Source organism: Strongylocentrotus purpuratus, unplaced genomic scaffold (genome assembly GCF_000002235.5).
Source record: "Strongylocentrotus purpuratus isolate Spur 01 unplaced genomic scaffold, Spur_5.0 spur5_scaffold_6, whole genome shotgun sequence".
Taxonomy (NCBI): domain Eukaryota; kingdom Metazoa; phylum Echinodermata; class Echinoidea; order Camarodonta; family Strongylocentrotidae; genus Strongylocentrotus; species Strongylocentrotus purpuratus.
Genome location: NW_022145612.1, coordinates 51251909 through 51272513, shown reverse-complemented (window position 1 = coordinate 51272513; position 20605 = coordinate 51251909). Strand labels below are relative to the sequence as shown.

General features: G+C 36.0%; 1 protein-coding gene across 9 annotated transcripts in view; it reads left to right on the top strand.

Moving 5' to 3' along the window:
* Positions 1-1531: 1531 nt before the first annotated feature.
* The window catches only part of LOC583016, a 33833-nt gene continuing 14759 nt past the window's right edge, over positions 1532-20605 (top strand). Inside the window, exons 1-15 of one of the 9 annotated variants that reach the window (XM_782944.5) lie at positions 1533-3009; positions 4229-4315; positions 10068-10262; positions 11507-11740; positions 12822-13064; positions 13724-13960; positions 14497-14742; positions 15215-15337; positions 16551-16673; positions 17428-17550; positions 18079-18201; positions 18486-18608; positions 18990-19109; positions 19533-19655; positions 20284-20406. In XM_782944.5, coding sequence (XP_788037.4) covers positions 4240-4315; positions 10068-10262; positions 11507-11740; positions 12822-13064; positions 13724-13960; positions 14497-14742; positions 15215-15337; positions 16551-16673; positions 17428-17550; positions 18079-18201; positions 18486-18608; positions 18990-19109; positions 19533-19655; positions 20284-20406 — 2212 coding nt within the window. In that variant the 5' untranslated portion in view covers positions 1533-3009; positions 4229-4239. Of the gene's footprint in view, positions 3010-4228; positions 4316-10067; positions 10263-11506; positions 11741-12821; positions 13065-13723; positions 13961-14496; positions 14743-15214; positions 15338-16550; positions 16674-17427; positions 17551-18078; positions 18202-18485; positions 18609-18989; positions 19110-19532; positions 19656-20283; positions 20407-20605 lie in introns of all 9 variants that reach the window. The other 8 variants (XM_031000374.1, XM_011684093.2, XM_031000375.1 and 5 more) reach the window with 8 other exon arrangements.

Sequence of the window (20605 nt, the reverse complement as noted above, 5' to 3'; positions counted from 1 at the left end):
GGGGGAGACAAACAGACATACATACAGACAGACAGACATACACAGACGGAGAGAAAGTGAGAAAGAGAGAAAGAGAGTGTGAGAGAGAGAGAGAGAGACAGACAGAGAGACAGACATACATAGACGGAGAGAAAGGGAGAGAGAGGGAGAGAGAAACAGTGATGTCAAAGTCAGCTGCATTACAAGCAGCAGCCGGAGCAGGATACACAATAATTATGATTGGATGGATGGTGGTTCGATGGCAGTTTTTTTTTCTGGGGGCGCACAAGAGGCCCGTGCCCCTTTTAAAACTTGACCCTTCAAACCCTGCGTACTTTTAAAATGTGCCCCTTAAAATGTAAAATCTTTGAGCGGAAATATACCAAGAAATGTGATATTTTGTATCATTAGTAGTAGAAGTAGTAGTAGTGGAAGTAGTAGTAGTAGTAGTAGTAGTAGTAGTAGTAGTAGTAGTAGTAGCAGTCATAGTAGTAGTACTCCTACTAGCAGTAGTTGTATTAGTATTTTATTAGTAGTATTTTATGTTTATTACTTTTATTATATATATAATCACATCATCATCATTTTAATGTAATCACGTCCTTCCATGTCATAACCAAATTGCCTTTGCTGTTTCGCCACGGCCCGCCTCCTCCAACAATACAATGGATGTATTTTCGATACGCATGCGAGGAAATCCCGTCGGACGGGGTTGTTCCCTCTCCTTACAAACTAACACAGACACAAACACACACACAAACGCTCGCATACACGGATAGAAAGGAGGGCAACATTTTTAATATCGTATACTCCCCCCCCCCCCCCTCCCTGCATGAATATCAAACGAAACCGAAATGACATGTCCTATTAAAGTTTTTAAATTATTGTCGAGTATATGAACATAAGTCACGCCTAAGAAAATGTGAATGTGTCGAGTGTTAGAGTGTGTATGTCTATATTACCCCCCCCCCCAAAAAAAAAAGGATTGTCAAATGTCAAGTTAGAAAAGGTTTAAGGTTCAGCTATTCATATGAATTATCGCTAGTGACGGAAGCTGCACTCAAGCATATAGACAATCTCAAAAGCTCATTTTCAAGTAATCTTCCTCTCTGTTACACTGTAACATACAAGGTCTGTCTTTGTTTTATGGCGGAGGGGGTGGGTACGCCGGTATACCTTTAGAAACCGAGAAAAGCATGGATGCATTTTTACACTAAATAATTATTGCTAGCAAGGGCATATTTTGACACTATTATTACGCCGGGATGAATTTAAAAAACTGAACAGTAATATTTTGTTTATATCTGAATGTAATCAAACACCTTTTGAGTTCTGGATTACGAAAACTACCATTTTCATTTTTAACATTTCTAACATTTTTAGTGAATGCTTTTATTCTGCTTATTCGCTACATTTTTTAAATTGATTTCATATGCGTCATCAGGGATTACGTAACATCATTTTCATCGGACGTCTATACGTTTAGCATTCCTACGCCACATACTTTATTCTGGCTGAGGTAAAACCCTTTCACTTTAGCCTCAGACTCGGCTATATAAAGTCCTAACCCACTCTGTACCTAGCGTTTTAGCAAACAAAGCAATCGGATCAAATAGGAGAGAGGTCCTGGGTATATTTGACGAGACTTTATTAGTTCAACATGTTATGAATGGGATAGGTCACGGAGAGAATTTTGGGGTGTACGCCCATGTCAACAACTGGGCTCAACCAACGCTCGTATTATACACAGTCACCGGTTCCCCGATTTAGCGGTCTTGCTTTCAGTACACATCGGGACGAGTTTTAATAAAGCTGCTTTTTGACGCTTTGTGGGTATCGAGACTGTTTGCGAACATCATACTGATTTTTTTATTTAAAGCGCAAATAACGGTTTGTTTGTAAAGTAAATAAACCGCTTAAAGACATTATGAAGGTACCATTGTCATTAACTGAAAAGAGATAAATTGGCTCTATCTCGGTGTTTCGTCTATAACAATCGCACATGGAAATAACGAAGTGATTTTCCTGCAAGTTTATCAATGTGAGGTTTTCCACTGTGTGGGCATCCATCTTTAACATACAAACTCTGGTTTTGGACTATTATCATGGGAAAACGTGGGGAAGAAAAACGAAAATGCCACTGCTAGACACAATATATCATAATGACTCTAATTGGAAAGTGAGCTGGAGACTTCAGCGGAAAGTATGAGATCACATTGACGAGGAAATGTTGTCAAAATAACGTAAAGCGATCCCCAAGCGGAAGAGATCTGATCTGCGTAGGTTGCGAGAACGTTCTGGTCCCGCTGTGCCCATCTCGACGTTAACCAACCCAAATCTGATTTAGCAAGCAATAACATGAGAGAATGTCCGTCGAGCACGTTTGATCGTGAACAATTTTACGACGAAAATCAGCATCAACCTACCGACATCGACAAGCGATCACGGCTGTAGAACCGGTCAATAAGAAGATTAAACTACAGGGAAAAAGTGAATAAAATATATTAAAAAAACGTTATCGTGACGGACTGATTGTGTAAACAATTGATTTTGATTACTCAGACAACATTTCTCCGACAATATCACATGCAGACATGTTTGTATAACATTCGGGTTGATCACTTTCGATGGTACACATTTTCTAACATTTTTGTTCGCAAACCAGTCGTTAACTTCTTTGATTTTTAATCATCATTTAAGTGGTTTCGACTGAGTGATAGCGGGAGTAATCTGCTGGGGTTAATAGACGTTGTAATTCTTTCGATTAGAACGGCTGACGACAACTTAATTCGGAATCGGCGTCTTGAGGTTTGGAGCCATCGCCAAACAACTATCCTTGGATCAAAAACAGATATCATTTCTTTGATTGCTGACAATATGCTTTCTGCTTAGGATACGGATGACTGTATTCTTCAAGGAAAAGCTGTCATTGCAATAACCTTTAACTGAAAGGAATTTATAAGTGAAAGGAACGTCAACATCAGAAGGATAGTAACAACAGACTTGTTCTCCGAGAGCTTCCGCGTGCTGGTAAGTTATTCATTGAGTACGGTCTGATAATTTATCAACGCTAATCATCCAAAGAAATTGTTATTTTATAAAGCAAAATATGCGTATACTGTCTTGAATGCCAATCGTGCATATCTTTTCTATACTGGATATTAATCAAATCAAAGATTTGTTAAAGTATATTTTAAAATATGTTTTTAGTTTTATTTTCATGTGAATGAAATCCCGTTTCAGACACTTTTAGACAAAAGTTGAAAGTAAGTCCCTTTACGATGTTGACGGAGTCTTAGTATATTAAGTAAAAATATCGGACCCATTGTGAAAGTTCACCTTTATACCGAATTCCGAATTTTGCCTCTAGTTAATATGATGAGGAAATTTCCTACTCTGACGTATGAGCATGCATGAATGCACATAATTCATAATCATAAGATTGTAAACTTAATTGACCCGAGCCCATCTGCCATCACTTTTCATATTTTGATTCGGAAACAGATTACTCCAATAGCTTCAAACAGTTTTTTTTTTTAATAATAAAGAGAAGTGGGATCTAGGCATTTACTGTAAGTAAGTAATTTTTCAGATTTATTCGAACCTGTGATTGATTTCAATTTTGTTGTTAATGTTCTTTCGGATAAATCTAACTGTGTACAACAAAACACAGTCTTTATACTATAGGTCGTTTAAAATAATGTCGCATTCGCATTGCTGTGAATGACGCGAAATGTACATTTTTTAGTGAAAATATATTGGAAATCTTCAAGCAAAATTATGATTATTTCGATTTTTGCCTGTTCGATGTTCATGGGTTATGGGTATACAGGTGTATGTTTTGAAATATGCTACGACTGTTTGTAAGTCGGGTTTAGTAAACATGGTGTCTGTCAATTAACTCAGCAAATTTATTTTTATATTTTGAAAATGGGTCATTTTATTAGGTAATTGTTTTCTCTGTTACGTGGATTCCCAAATATGTTGGACTGATATCGTGCCATGTCATCAGTTTGAAACATATCTTCAGAAAACTATATTTCACAGAACAATATTTCGAATAATTGTGTACAGTCGGCAACAAAATTATTTATACCCTTACCAATTTTTGTAATTGTGTAAGTATGTGAAATATTGATTTGTACCTATTTATATTTCTTGATGAGTTACGATAAACACAAATTCATCAAATTACAAGGGGTATGAATGATTTAGTTGTTTATTTGTTTTTTGTTGGCATTATAAACAGGCTTCATCAATATGGACACCAAGCTACGCACTCAAATCGCTTTGTCATGGATTATCACCTATGTCATTACGACGTCATCAGTGCAAGGTAAGACACGGGGTAAAATGCTTTTGTTATGGTGGTCTTTAAGTGCTCCTTGTTAATACTTTGTTATGCATGAGAACAAAAGACAAGGAAGCGGTTGGAGGGTATCCAAGAGGTATACTGGAAACGATTTGAATAAGTTGACATCCTTTGAGTGTAAGGAAAGAACATGCGGGTCTATGGTTAACCGAAGAAGCCTTCCTCCGTTTGTGAATGTAACAAGAGACACAATCTAGGAAATACTACAGACATCTATAGAAATCTCACGCATAGGCCCAGTATAGACATACTCAATGAGAACTCTTCATGACTTACATGCTTATGTAGAATGTATGAGGGGGTTTTACACTAATTTGTCACTATTACTCGTATAATTTTGCTGGCTGCCACGTTCATATCTCAACAGATTATGTTTTAGATACTTATAACTGTATCACCATTAATTACGAATTTTGGAAATTGGCACCTGGCATACAAGTGGTTGTATATTTTTATCATGGTGGCACTCGATTATTCGTGTCCTTCTTTGATAAGGACAACAGCAATACTTATCTAAAAGTAATCCCGGAAGGTGAAATCGAGAATCAGACTCGTTTATAGCATGATATAATGTAGCAGAAAAATAACCCGTAACAAAAAAAAATCTTTCAACAATTAATTACAAAGTCATTTACATATAAACAAATGAAACGTTTATGATACAATGTATGAAAGTATAATACAGTTTATGATTTTATCCATTTTCATTTTGATTTCAAGATTTCCAAGGTTCTTTTGGAAATTTCTTTTTTTTTTACTAAAAAAGAGCACCTTGGAGTTCACAGATATTTCAAAAAATTTCCTGAAAATTCATCAACCCATCTTGAATTTATACATGTTAGTGGGCCAATCACTTGACTCTTAATCCAAGGTTTGAGGGTTCGAATCCCAGCTCGGCACTAAAGTCTTTTGACAAGGCATTAAACCACATTTGACCCTCTCCATCCAGATGTAAATAGGTACTTGGCTATAGCTGGGGTATTACTGATTGCAGGCCCCGCAGACAAATTGTTATCATCATTTATAATTATTATTATTAGTAGTAGAATAAGTATGATTAAGATTATTATCACATCGGTATTATCATCATTATTATTAATAATTTTGTTATTGTTATTATCATTGCTATTGGTATTAATGTTATTATTTAATATGATGATGATTATGATTATTATTATTATTTTATCCAGTTAAGGCCATGTATCTCGATATAAACGTTGATGAAAATTTGCGAAAATATCGGCGAACATCATCCAACGACGATGGAAAATGCCATAAAATCCAACAACAACAACAAGCAAGGTCATAAGCTCAAGGGCATTGACACAAAAACTATACACAAATTTCCTCTTCCTGTTCAAGTAACACATCATATTTAATTTCTTCCATTTCAAATCGATTATCATTCGACCATTGTGTCAAAACTGAACAGTCAGTACCATAGTGATGTAGGCTGTATCGTGCAAATGGTCCATGGCTAGTTGTTTTAGAAATACATCAAAATTCCATAATTTAAAGATAAATAATTTAATCTACAAACATGCCTGTGCCACTTTACAATATATAATATTATATTCCCTCTACCGTCTTATATCAATATTTGGACTGAACTTAAAGCTTTCGAAAAGAGCAATTTAAACTAAAGATTTACTAGTACGTTACAGTAGTTTTAAGTATTCAATTTTTCCCATTCCCTTCCTCCCCTACCCCCCCCCCCTCCTCTTCTCATGTTTCTCAATAAAATGGCATTTCTAATCTACCGTTGATCTAATGGCTACAGACATAATAAACTAATTATGTTTTGATTAATTACATAATACAAATAGAAGATCATTTTGATAAATTCTACAGATCAGATGAATCTCTTCTATGATACGACATCAAAGACAATTGATCAAAAATTGTTTGTGTTCCTAAAAAGTGATTTCCGCATTGGTGTTGCCTTCATATACATCCCCGCACTGTTATGACAGGGGAAATGAAATCGTTAACAATCGTTATTATTCAATCGTTCTAATCATCCCAGCCGAGCACTGTCTAAACATGACTTCAGACACCTTATCAATACACGTCTCTTATTGCAACACCTCTTCATCTACGAGCACCTCCACCCCCTCCGCACTTATTATAATATTTTCAATAAAGGTCCATCTATCATTGATCTAAATGCTTCTTAAGATATTACCTATTCATTTCAATCATATCACTATTAAATGCATTTTTACATGTGATTATTTTTAGTATTTTTTTGTTCATTAGTGACATCATCGGGGTTCGTCATCTTTCCGTTAATGAGTTGTCGTTATTTACGTTTTTAAAAGACAAACATATTTTTCTTCACTATACCTCTTTGTTTAAATCTTAAACATTACATGATAATAATTGTTACACAAATAATTTAACAAAATTCTGATCCTTTAAGAAGAAAAAATTCTTCGTAGATATAGGTCTATACGTAATCTCTTTATCGATGTAAATGGCAACTCTGAATTTATAATGTCTTTTATCGTACTGTGTAAGATTCATGAACAAACCCTGCATGCAGAGTACAGCGTGTAAAGGGTTCTATGCTTGGTATAGAACTTTCTTTTTCTTCAATTAATAATAGAAAATAAACGAAGAAACTTATTCATTATGAGTTTCATATTTCATTTTCTCTGCAACTTGGGATTCGCTCTGAAGAGTGTACACCCAAACAAGCCATGCGCCCCACACTTCTTTGATTTAAATGTATTTTTCGATTAAGTTTAATAAGCAATTCCTGGAATTTCACCTCGAAACGTTGTCTTTCTGATTAAAGAACACTATATCCATTCAATAATGATGACTAAGTTAGCGTTTTTTCAAATCGATTGTAAAAACGTAGGGAATCTAAGCTGTATTCAGAAGACAATCCTTACTAACGATTATTGGGCGTATACCGTGAAATAATTTATATTGATAATGTAAAAATTATAGATTACATAATTTTCTTCTAAGTAGACTTTTTATGTATTATATAGTGACACCCACATATCTTTGTCTCTAATAGTATTAGGCTACGTTTTCTTATACAAACGGGAATTTAGTTTTTTTTTTCAGGAGGGGGGGGGGGGGGAGGGTGTCTAAGTCTAAGTAGACTTTTTATGTATTAGTAAAACCCACATATCTTTGTATCTATGAGGCTACGTTTTCTTATACAAACTGGAATTTAGGTTTTTTTCAGGAGGGGGGGGGGGGGGGGGGGGGAGGTGTCCTTCTCGTTTATAGATTTATAGGGAATAATTTTAAAAATCATCAAACGAGACATTTATGCCGAATGTATGCCGAATATGATCCCCCTCCTCGAACAAAAAAATACATCAGACATTTTTTTTAAATCATATTTTTGTTGTTAAAGCAGGTGTATTTCAAACATGTGCTTGAAATACACCTGCTTTAACAAAAAATATGACCTTCATCATTATCCTTTATTCAAGAACCGGGCTTACTTTGAATAAAATGAAAGCGATTTAAAAAAAAATCTTATTATTGAAATTCGTTTATAAATGGTTTATGTACAAAATAATATATTGTAGACCACAAGAATGTATAGGGGGAAAAACAAATTGACAAAAATTCTAATGTCACCAAGGCCAGACCTACACAGCGAACCTCAAGTCAGTTTACATTTTAACAAACATGTTGACTGGGGAGATCCGGGTCATATTGACTCTTTTCCATCTTGACACGCAGAGGCGTAGCCACAGGAATGTGGGGTTAAATCCAGGAGGGGCGGACTTTTAAAGTGATCCCAAAGGGGGGGGGTAATGTTTCAGGATCGTCAAGCTTGATTCCGCTGTTTGGTATATTAAAAACCTGTCTGACCTGATCTTTTGCTCTTGTCTCGTTAATTGATCACTTTATACTACATTTGATTTTTGTTTTAATGTCTTATCTATATTTTGTTAGGGGGGCGGGACCAAATTCCCTGTCATTCTAATACAGCCAATAGATACAATACCGGGTAGTTGATTTCCACAGTTTACGAAATAGAGAAAAGTATAAACGTTCCTGTATCCAAGAGGCACATTGACTCTACGAACTCCAGAGCCTATAGTTCCTAGGCTCCGCCACCCCCCCCCCCCATATCCCTATCCCTTCACCACTATCCGATACGTAGCTGGGTTAACTCCCAGTTGAGGCGGATGGGGTGGAGAGGGGGGGGGGACCTCCGTCAGCTTAGGATGTAAGCTGAACTGTTTCCTGTCGGCCCACGCAATCACACGCTAAAATACATTAACTTGCAACAATCAGGTTCAACAATAAAACATAAAATATGGTGGTCATGTTACATTCTATATCGTCGTCGACGTACCCACTTCTCAATTCCAGTCACATCCAAACTCCAATCTCCTGCGAAATACGAACTGCACATAATATAGCCAACTCAAAACCTAATAAGGATTACTCGCTTTCAGCTTCCATAGACCTCACCTGATTATATTGTTTTGGTAACATTATAAATTACACGCAATCGAAATTACTGCAGCATGATTTAATGATTGAGACGTCAAATAGAATTATTACTTTCCAATCGATTGACATTCACCCTGATAGGAATTCCAAACATTCCTACATCAACGGGTAAGAACAACCATCGTTAGCTCTCTTTTCTTTCGCAAGGTTGTCTGTTAAAGACTGAAAGTAGACGTATTTAACCGCACAGTTTCACAGAAAGTCAGCTTTAACTTTAAATCAACGCCATATACAGCAGGGGCGGCTCCAGAGTTTTGTATTATTATTTTTGTTATTAGAGAGCCCAAAATAAATGAAACGGGTTATCGAACAAAAGATGGGGTCCTGTCCCCCAGGAGAAAACAACATCTGAAAGCAAAGAAAAAAAAAGGCAAAACAAAGCAACGTAAGGCAAAACAAAACAAAACAAACAAATATTGAGGTTATCATGCATAAAACAGAGGAATTCAAATCTCAAAAGTCTCGGACGAGCAACAAAAAAAAAAAAGGGGGGGGGTCATGACCTTCGTAATTCCGCCCCCTCCCCTCCACCTGCTGGGTCCGTCCCCTAGACAGAGTCCACATCTAGGATACACAAGCACCAAAACGATGCTGATCCCCATAACAGCATAGGGGGGCCAGCTCTCACCTCCGTATTTAAACGTCTCCATTGGAATTCAGATGGGAGTGTCGTGTTAGGTCTTGAAAGACGCTTGAGGTACACAACACTAAGCACACATGCTGAAAAATAAAGGACGAAGAAAAGTACATTCAATTTCTTGACCGAGTATAGGACAAAGTGTCTACGTTTCTTTTTATTTGTCTTGAAGTTGAACTTAAAGTTTAGCTTTCATGGTTTTCAAGTTAACGATTTGAAAAAGACTCGTATCGAAATCACATTATAAAACAAACCTAAAATGAGAAATTACTTTACATGAATAGTCATGTTTAAAAGTCGAAAATTGCCATGACTGTGATATACATGTAGACTCAAGATATTTGATAAATGTGTGACAATATGAACGATGATAAGATTTTATAAATATTACATATATATATATATATTTGTTTATCATATACTAATGACTGCAGTGCTTTAATTTTTTTCTCGTGTAAACGTACCTATGCATGACTCCCCTTATGCAACTGTTGAATAACTATTTTGTAACTTCATTTCATTTCAATAAAAAAAAAATCCTATTGATTTACACTAATTATGTTTTTCTGCCTAACTCTACAGGAACATGCGTAGTCCCATCCTATGGGTTTCCATTCAACACGACGTCGCCTAACTATTGTCCATCTGCGTCCGTTGTCGAAACTCTAACCGAATGTACGTATATCTGCAGTCAGACGGGATATAGTTTGGAAGGTGCAGCAACGACGATGTGTTTGGGTGACGGGACATTCTCATCGAATCCACCGACATGCCGAGGTATGGTTTTCCGAGTTTTTTTTTATAGTTTTTAAATATTTTTTTTTACAGTGACGTTTCTACGGGGACACAGTAGGCGGGGGCCCCTCAATGGAATTGCGTAAATTGAAAATAGAGAGAGAGAGAGAGAGAGAGAGAGAGACAGAGAGAGATAGAGAGACAGAGAGACAGAGGAGATATTCAATCTGAAAAGAATGAGAAACGACCACCCCCCCCTCCCTCCTCCCCTTTCCTCACTCTATACACACTCTCGTTCTGTCGCCTGTCAACCATCTGGTATTTCCAGTGCCCCCCCCCCCCCTCGTGACGCCCCATCATTCGCTGGACCCACGATACGCCACTTGTTTAGAGAATATAAGAGAAACATAAAATTATCACGTTTCTCCCAGTGAAAACAAGTGTAGTCCATTTGCATGTCCATTACCACTAGCTTGAAAGTAGTGCTTAAATTGGTTCAAATGTTTTTGCCTTATTGCTTAGAAGAGTGACGTAATAAATGAAAGAAATGATCCTTTTCGCATAGAGCAGTAGCAGTTTTGCCATTTTTTTTTTAAAGAAGCTCGATATCATTCAGAGGCATCGCTAGACTATATTGGAAGTGAGGGAGGAGCACACCAAAGTTGCTGACATGTTTGACAATTTATTTTAGACTATGTGAAAATGAGTTCTGAATTTTCAAATCGGGTGACAAGAAAAAACTAATGGCCATTCCGGCATGGGTGATATATCATCTTTCTACGAGCAACAGAAAATGATATTTTGTAATTGCTCTCATTAGGCGAAATTTGATATTTACAGATTGACACTTGAGTTGTGCCAGTCCTCTTCTAACCGTAATTAGAATTTGTTTGTAGTTTTTTGTCATTGGTTTCCTTTGTTTGATTGCCGTCAAGACTCCTACATCAAGTCTCAGCAGTAACTTTTAAGGGTTTGATGTTAAAGATATATAATTCACGATTTCGCAAAAGTGTAAGCAATGTTTTTGACTAAAATATAGTATTTGGAACTATGCTGTTTTATACTTTGCTTTGCAGTTTTTTAAGAGAGATACTGTGTTTGCTGTTTCCCATAGTATCAATAGCAGTTTGCCTTAATAGCCTTTGTGAATTACGCAATTTGATATAGTTTGAAATTTTGCTATCAGTAATTTGCTACTTTTTCCTAAATATAGTCATGTGATGTTTTGCATGCGTAGTTGCTGTAGTGTATTTTTCAATACCCTCATCATCATCGTCATCATCCAGATATCGAAAGCCCTACCGTCTCGTGTCAGGGCAACATCACGACGTCGACCGACCCGGAGATGAACTACGCCACCGTGATCATCGACGATCCCGTAGTCGCTGATAATTCAGGCGACATCAAGTTAAACCTACCAGACTCCTATCGCGTCTACATTGGCGTCTCCGCGGTCCGCTTTGAGGCGGTGGATGAGGAGGGGAATAGTGCTGCATGCTCTGTGTTCGTAACTGTTGAAGGTATTCGGACAATGAAGCCACTGGTCATATTGATATTGATCAAGATAATCTTGTCACACTTGAACGATAAAAATCTATATGAACAAGATTAATTTTTGCAAATACACTGATATTCGTACATGTATAAATTCTCTACCTTTCTTTTTACTTGCGGAACATCTCATAGAATCTCCTATTCCAATTTACATATTTTCTGATTTATTATTAATACTTTTTTAAAATTACGATGTCGTTTTTATTTTTATAATATCAACGAGATTTAATCAGAACAAAGAGGGCTTTAACAAAAAGGGAACAATTTATGAAAATAAACATTACGGAACTATTCTTTTTCTTGTCACGAACACTAAAGGCAAACAAAACAAAATAATTAATACAAATGTAAATCTGAAGTACTTTCGGTGTTTCGGAGACTTACAGCTTAACAAACACACTTTTAACAAACATAATTAATCATTCACTCAAAGGAGAAGAAACGGGGACACAACAAATAAAAATTAGCTGGCATAATCTCTGTTTGGCATGACACCCTGTTTGATTTTCGTTTTTATCATATTTTCGTTAGCTCTGAGTGTGTTTAGGCGAAGGTTTGCAACATGTATTACCTTACTTTCCGTTCTCTTTTTTTTTGCTTTGACCTTTTAGAGTGCCGTGTTTTTTTTTCTTCTTTTTGCTAAAAAACTTTTATTTTTGCACGAGCAAGCCTTCTTCGTATACAGCATTGTTATTTTACCTCTTTATAATGTATATTACATACATGACACTTTGTCCAACCTTATGTTATCTTATTATTCAATTGTATTAAGTAGTATTTAACTCAGCGTCGCGAAGATTATATTAAAAGACTTGGATTGATCCTGAATAAATAAGAATTGACAAATGAATTAATGATACGACTTTTGTAAGTGAATATGACTTCAGAGATATCACTGTAATTATTGGAACACATTTATAATTGACTTGGGAATTAAGAATAAAACTACTTTAAGTGCACCGTACACCTATTTATGTATCAGACATTTCTTCAAGTATAGAATCATTAAATACGCTCTAAAAAATCTCGGTGATGCTCTTCTTTTAGACACGGAACCACCACGACTCACATGTCCAGGAACATTGAACGTGACCAACGATCCAGGAATGAACAACGCCGTCGTTACATGGAATGATATTGAGATCGTGGATAATTCCGGACAGTACCTGAGTGACGGCCCCGCCTACCCGTCAGGGACCACGTTTCCCATTGGGCAGTACACGATAGAGGTCTCTGCCTCCGACTTGAGTTCTAACATCGGGACCTGCTCCTTCGTCATCGTCGTTCGTGGTAATGTTTATATATTTAGCTCCTCTGTTATAACCTTAATGATCTGCAGTTAGATTTGCTTTTGATAACTGATTCATTTATAGAAGTAGTACTTCAAAAGAGACCCGGCTCCCTCTGGGAAATCGGTCAGAGGGACATTTTTTCTAGGCTTTTGTCAATGGAAACTGTTAGTGTTTTAGGTTGACGAAATCAAATTTCGTATGGCTATGGTATACGATTATGTCATTCTCGGTTATGCATTGGTAAATCATTTAACTTCCATTGATAATTGGTTTTTCTCCTTATTACCTTGAGTGAAAACGACAGACAAAGACTCGTCCATTTAACAGGCATGCAAATTGAGCAAAATTATGATCAAGAAGCAAGGCGCGATATCTTCCAAAAGTCGGGGAAATTCTGTGATTAAAACAAAATCAATGTATAGTATATTGTCTGGTTGTAATATGATACTCACTCTAGCTTTCTTGGCATCCAGTTCAAATGAAAATCATTTCAACTCTAGACCCCCCCCCCCAAAAAAAAATAAAAAATAAATAAATAAATAAAAAAAAAATAAAAAAAATAAAAAAATAAATTAAATAAATAAATAAATAAATAGATAAATAAATAATAATAATAATAATAATTTTAGTCCCCTAAACAACCTCTTCCTTCCCCAGACGTCGAACCTCCAACTCTAATCTGCTCAGAAGACTTCACGACCACCACTGATCCTGGTGTCTGGTATGCCGATGTCATGATCACCCCTCCCATGGTCCAGGATAACTCTAACCCTACAATGAACCAGAATGAGGCTTACCCGGCCAGGCTGGTGATAGGTCCCTCTGCCATCACCTTCAGCGCAAAGGATGGCGCGGGAAACGCGGCGGAGTGTACAGTGATCATCACAGTTGTAGGTAGGAAAAGTGCCATATTAATACCATTTATCAGTGTAATTTATCACTATCATTGTAATCATTAAAGAATATTTTTGGAAATGGGTATTTATGAACCCTTTTCTTTAGAGGAAGGTGAGTGTGTAATGATATTTTTAAACCCATGAAAGTAATTTTAAGGGACAATTAGTATATTTTTTAAAAATTATATTGATAAACCCTTTCTTGAGAGTTAGGTGGATAAGTCAGGCATTTCTTTTGAAATATTCGCTATGACATTTCAAAAGCTTTACTTATTATTTTTAACGAGATAGGGTGGAAGATAGAGAAAGAGAACTTATGAAAAAATGTCCTCTTTGTCATATTACCATAATATTGTAGCTATTCCCAGCATCAATGTCATGTGTTAAAACTAAATCCTGTCAGATTAACACCTTGATATTTACCCCCCCCCCTCCCGTTTCGCCATAATCTTTCAACTACATTCATCATGACCAGGTTCAGTTCAAGTGGTTCGGCTAAATCAATTCTTAACTTCCTTTTCTTCCCTCGATCAGACGAGGAGCCCCCGATGCTGCTATGTCCGCAAGACATCATGGTCGACGCCCAACCCAACCAAGATACGACGGCGGTTTCGTGGCCCCCACCGACCGTGACCGACAACTCTCAGAGTCCCGTCTCGACACCAATCAGCGATCCAACCTCCGGATCGATCTTTTGGGTGGGGACATCATCTGTTACATTCACAGCGTCAGATGTGTACGGGAATGAAGGGAGCTGTACGCTGCAGGTGACGGTCCTAGGTAAGTCTTCTACTAAGTAGTGCTCGTTCCCAAAGAGGCGTTATTTACTTGGCGTAGGAGTGCGTCAGCGACTGGTCGTATTATTGACGCACCATGTGAAGGAGATTGCATATTAATACACCGTGAACCACACTACTTTAAATTACTAGCGTTTGGATTTATGACATTCACAGTTGGTATAGAAATGTTTGAATTGGGGATGATGGAACAATCAGTCAGGAAGGTATCCAGGGGTAACGAGAGGGGGCAGGAGGCTTTTATCTTCCCCAGGTCAAAGGGCGAATTGTATGTGGTTACAAGGGGAGAAATACGTGCGACCGATGTTACCCAATGCTGAATAGGCTACGCCTCTTGAAATCCTGTCTTTATAAATTACTCCTTTGATATATTAAATCAAGGAATTGTAGCATCGCTTCAGTAACATATATTCCTTGATGCTTATGGATTAAATATATATTTATTTCAAATCAAGATTATGACGAGTGCGAAGAAGGTGTTGACAACTGCGATGAGAATTCAGGGTGTTCCAACACTCCAGGGGGCTATACGTGTCAGTGTGACATAGGTTATAGTGGAGACGGATTCACATGTGAAGGTAGATAATTCTTGTTTCTTTTATGTTTTTTCCTGTTATTTGTTTTGGTAGCTCTTTGTTAACAAATAAGTACATGTTTAAACAGGGGCCTCGCCAGACCAATTTGCATTGAAAGGTTTAATTGGTCACACCAAATGGGCCGAACTTTTAGAACAGGCCCGATAAATGTATCCCAACTTTTTAGTGGGATTGATAAACCTCATCAACCCTCCCCTCTAGCAACAATTCAAATCGAGAGGGAAAAGAATGAGTTCCAGATCTGATAACTTCAATTGTTGTCTCCCTCTTTTCATATTCTTTATGAAAATCCTTTTACCGTGTCTAATAAATACCCTTTGCCCATGATCATAAGTTTCTAATATTTGTTTTAATTCATCTACGGGGATATTCATGAAAATCATATATCGATGTCATTTGAAAGTAGTATTATTATAGAGGGTTGCGGTGGGGAGAGAGAGAGAGAGGGAGGGAGGGAGAGAGAGAGAGAGAGAGAGAGAGAGAGAGAGAGAGAGAGAGAGAGAAAAGCAGGGGAGGATAAAGGGTTCAGGGGGATAAATTAAAGAATGGATAGCCGGAATTGGAAATTTTTAAGGGATATCAGAAAGAAAGCAGAAGAATCAGAAAAACAGTCTGGTAAGAGTTTGAATGAAATCAGGCAAAAATTGACAAAGTTATGAATTTTGAAACAATAGATATGGGCTGTCCAAATTGGCTAAATCGGTAATGTCTATTTGATGTACAGCGCGGACAACTTCCCCATTTGTTCCAGCACACAAAATGACTAAAATTACAATTTTCACAAATGTATGACTCAGGAGGGTCTTTTCTCTTTAATAATAATATATTTTAGAGTATTGTCCAAAATGAGAAGGCACTTAGGAGAAAATATAAATTCAGTACATTTTTGTACAGGACAAACGGAGGAGTTATCAGAGTCTACGTCACACTCCACATATTAAATTGCCAATTTAAGATTTGCACTGTTTTAGTGATCGTATACTTCATACATAACCTTCTTATTATTGGTCAGATTTCTTCAAACTTTCGCCCTTCTGTTTCTCTTATGTTTTTTCTGTTATGCACATAAACTTATGACAAGGGTTGGACTTATCATTTTTGACGAGCTTCACAATTCATAATTTACTTGTACAACCAGAACAAATGGCGATTAGAAATATCAATGAGTACATTTTGTTTTCTTCTTCATATGAAGATATCGATGAATGCACAGCGAATGATCAAGGCTGTGACATCAATGCCGACTGCGTCAATACAGATGGTAGTTATGAATGCCAATGTCAGAACGGTTACTCAGGAGGTGGATTTACGTGCGAAGGTGAGATACATACCTCTCTAACACCCGGCAAATAATAGGACTGTGTTATTCTTTCACAAGTCAAAAGCTTTCTGTAACAACAGTCTTTTTAGAAGGGCTGTTTACGACATTACTGAAAGATATCTGCAGTTCTGAATCGTCACCATGGAAACATACAGAGAACACCTAGTATTTGTTTGTTTTTCTATCAGTGACACTTAAAATGTCGATGTAACATATTAATAAGAGGTAATATTGGTATAAATACTACCACGTGTATTACTAATTCTATTATCTTTAACATTACTATTACTATTACTATGATTATTGTTAATTTTAATATCATTACCATACTACCCGTTGTGAAATATAGCCTTACTGAAATTTCGAATGAAGTTTGTCTATGGATTTTCATGCTCGTGAGTAACTTCATCAAGTGTATTTGATTTTTTGAAAGTGAATGTATTGCACTACATACATGTGTATCATTATTATCTATCGATAGTGGCTTGACTTGGGTTTGCACTGTGTCGTCAGAAACTCGTGTGCGCCCTCTTTCGTCAAGCAGAATATAAACAAATGAAATACAGTAAATCAACTTAATAGTAAAATATAACGTTTTTCAAAGTAAAAAATAGAACACCCTGGTGGAAGCACGAACCGAGCAGAAAAAATGGTTTGTACAAATAAAAAATAAAACATACACACACGAAATCCGAATGACACAATTAGATAAACCCCCAAAATATGATGATATTCTGTCTCTTTATTTTAGATATCAATGAATGTGATACTGGCAGCTCAGATTGCCATTTACTGGCTGAATGTTCCAATACAATAGGATCGTATACATGTACCTGCAGGCCAGGTTTCATGGGAGATGGTACACAGTGTTCAAGTAAGTTATGGAGAAATGATTGGAATTGATATGATTGGGAAAATGTGATTGATTGATCGATTATTGATTGATTGTATTTTTAGTTAATTTATTATCATTTGATGGTTGAATGCACCGATACACTTGGATCGTATACGGGTGATGGTAGATAGTGTACAAGTGGGTTAGAGATAAATGAATGGAGAATGATCGGTGCATGTATTGAGTGGTTGATTGATTGATTAATCGATTGATGGATTGGTGAGTTACTTGATTGATTGATTCCTTCATTCGTGCTTCAGGTTTGATGATGGAGAGAGAGAGAGAGAGAGAGAGAGAGAGAGAGAGGGAGAGGGAGGGAGAGAGGGAGGGGGTTGGGACAGGGACAAAAATAGTAGGTGTGGGAGGAAGAGAAAGGTTGTGAGGAGAAAAACTATACCTATATTTTTAATTGTCTTCATGTTCCAAAAAACGCATTTCACAAGCATAACCACGTTTCGTTTTGTTGTGCTTCCTGCCCGCCCCTTCTCACATCCCACCTTCTCATAGATATTGACGAATGTACGACTGACGAGAACGGGTGTGACATTAATGCCGACTGTGTCGATTCCGACGGGGCGTTTGAATGTCGATGTCGAAACGGTTATTCGGGAAATGGAGAGACGTGTACAGGTATACATGACATCTTTGATCAATGACGTTGCCAAAATAAATCAATATCATTTTTTGGGGGTACAATGCATTCAATTCGAGATATTTTAAATGTACCCTTTTTTTCAAATGACTGAAAATAAGCAATTATTAATTGATGGATAGATAGATAGATAGATAGATAGATGCGTAAATGTTTTCTTTAACAGTTCCACATGCGTTAGTAAATCCAGAGAAGAAAATATCCTGTTTCATTTCATGAATATATATATATATATATATATATATTTTTTTTCGTATTTCAGATAATAATGAATGTACTTCAGGAGATGATAATTGTGATGAGAATGCAGATTGTATCAACACCGATGGTTCGTTCGTCTGTCAATGTCTAACAGGATTCTCAGGCGATGGGACTACATGTGGAGGTACGTTTCTAATTTTACACGATTCACGAAAAAGATGTAGATATATATATGAGTAAAGTAATAAATGAATAAATGAATAAATAAGATTAATTGATAGGTAGGTAAGTAGGGAGATACAAGTAGATAGATAGATAGATGAATGAATATAGAGATAGATATATATAGATAAATAAATAGATAAATAGATGGATAGATGGATAGATGGATAATTAGATAGATAGACAAAAGGGAAGATAGATAGATATATAGATTTTTAAAAGATCATGTGTAAATGCTCTCCTTCCCAGTAGAGATAATATTCAGTTTCATATCATGACTTTTTATTGGGAATATATTCCCTCACATTCTTATTTTGTTATTTTTTTTTCTTCGTTTTTTCAGATATTAATGAGTGTACAGGAGATAATAATTGTGATGAGAATGCAGAGTGTATCAACACCGATGGTTCGTTCGTCTGTCAATGTCTAACAGGATTCTCAGGCGATGGGACTACATGTGGAGGTATGTCTTTTTTTAAATATATGATCTACGAAATAAATAGCTAGATAGATATATTGATAAAATAATAAATAGATAAATAAATAAATAAATAAATACATAGATTAATTGATAAGTAGGTAATTAGGAGATAGATAAGTAAATAGATAGATAGATAAATAGATGATTAGATAGATATATAAATGGATAGAGAGATAGATAAATAGATAGAAAAATAGATGGATTGATAGATGAATAGATGAATAAATAGATAGATAGATGAATAAATAAATGGAAAGATAGATAGATATATAGGTTTTTTTGAAGATACATGTGTGAATGCTATCCTTTGCAGTAGAGATAATATTCAGTTTCAAATCATGACTTTTTATTGGGAATATATTTCCTCACATTCCTTTTTTGTTGGTATTTTTTTCGTTTTTTCAGATATTAATGAATGCACATCAGGAGCTAATAATTGTGATGAGAATGCAGAGTGTATCAACACCGCTGGTTCGTTCGTCTGTCAATGTCAAACAGGATTCTCAGGCGATGGGACTACATGCAGAGGTACGTCTTTTAAACAATTCTGTTTACATGATCCACGAAATAGATAAGTAGATAGAAATATGAATGAAATAATAAATAAATAAATGAATACATAAATAAATAGATAGGTAGGTAAGTAGGAGATAGATAAGTAAATAGATAGATAGATGAATAAATGATTAGATAGATATATAAATGGATAGAGAGATAGATAAATAGATAGAAAAATAGATGGATGGATAGATGAATAGACGAATAAATAGATAGATAGATGAATAAATGATTAGATAGATATATAAATGGATAAAGAGATAGATAAATAGATAGAAAAATAGATGGATGGATAGATGAATAGATGAATAAATAGATAGATGAATAAATGATTAGATAGATATATAAATGGATAGAGAGATAGATAAATAGATAGAAAAATAGATGGATGGATAGATGAATAGATGAAGAAATAGATAGATAGGTGAATAAATAAATAGAAAGGTAGATATATATATATATAGATTTTAAAAAGATACATGTGTGAATGCTTTCCTTTGCAGTAGAGATAATATTTAGTTTCAATTCATGACTTTTTATTAGGAATATATTTCCTCACATTCCCTTATTTTTTCTTTTTTTTTCTTCGTTTTTTCAGATATTAATGAGTGCACATCAGGAGGTAATAATTGTGATGAGAATGCAGATTGTATCAACACCGTTGGTTCGTTCGTCTGTCAATGTCTAACAGGATTCTCAGGCGATGGGACTACATGTGGAGGTATGTCTCTTTCCTAATTAGGCCAAACCTTTTTGATATGCAGCATTTGAAGAATGCCATTTCGTAATATATTCAGATTATTATACTTTTCTGTCTCTTGTGCCTAGTAATACACAAACAACACAGATGAGACCTATACCAGACTGTCAGGTCAGCACAAACAAAAATGAACTATATATTTCCTCCAGTATCCGATTAG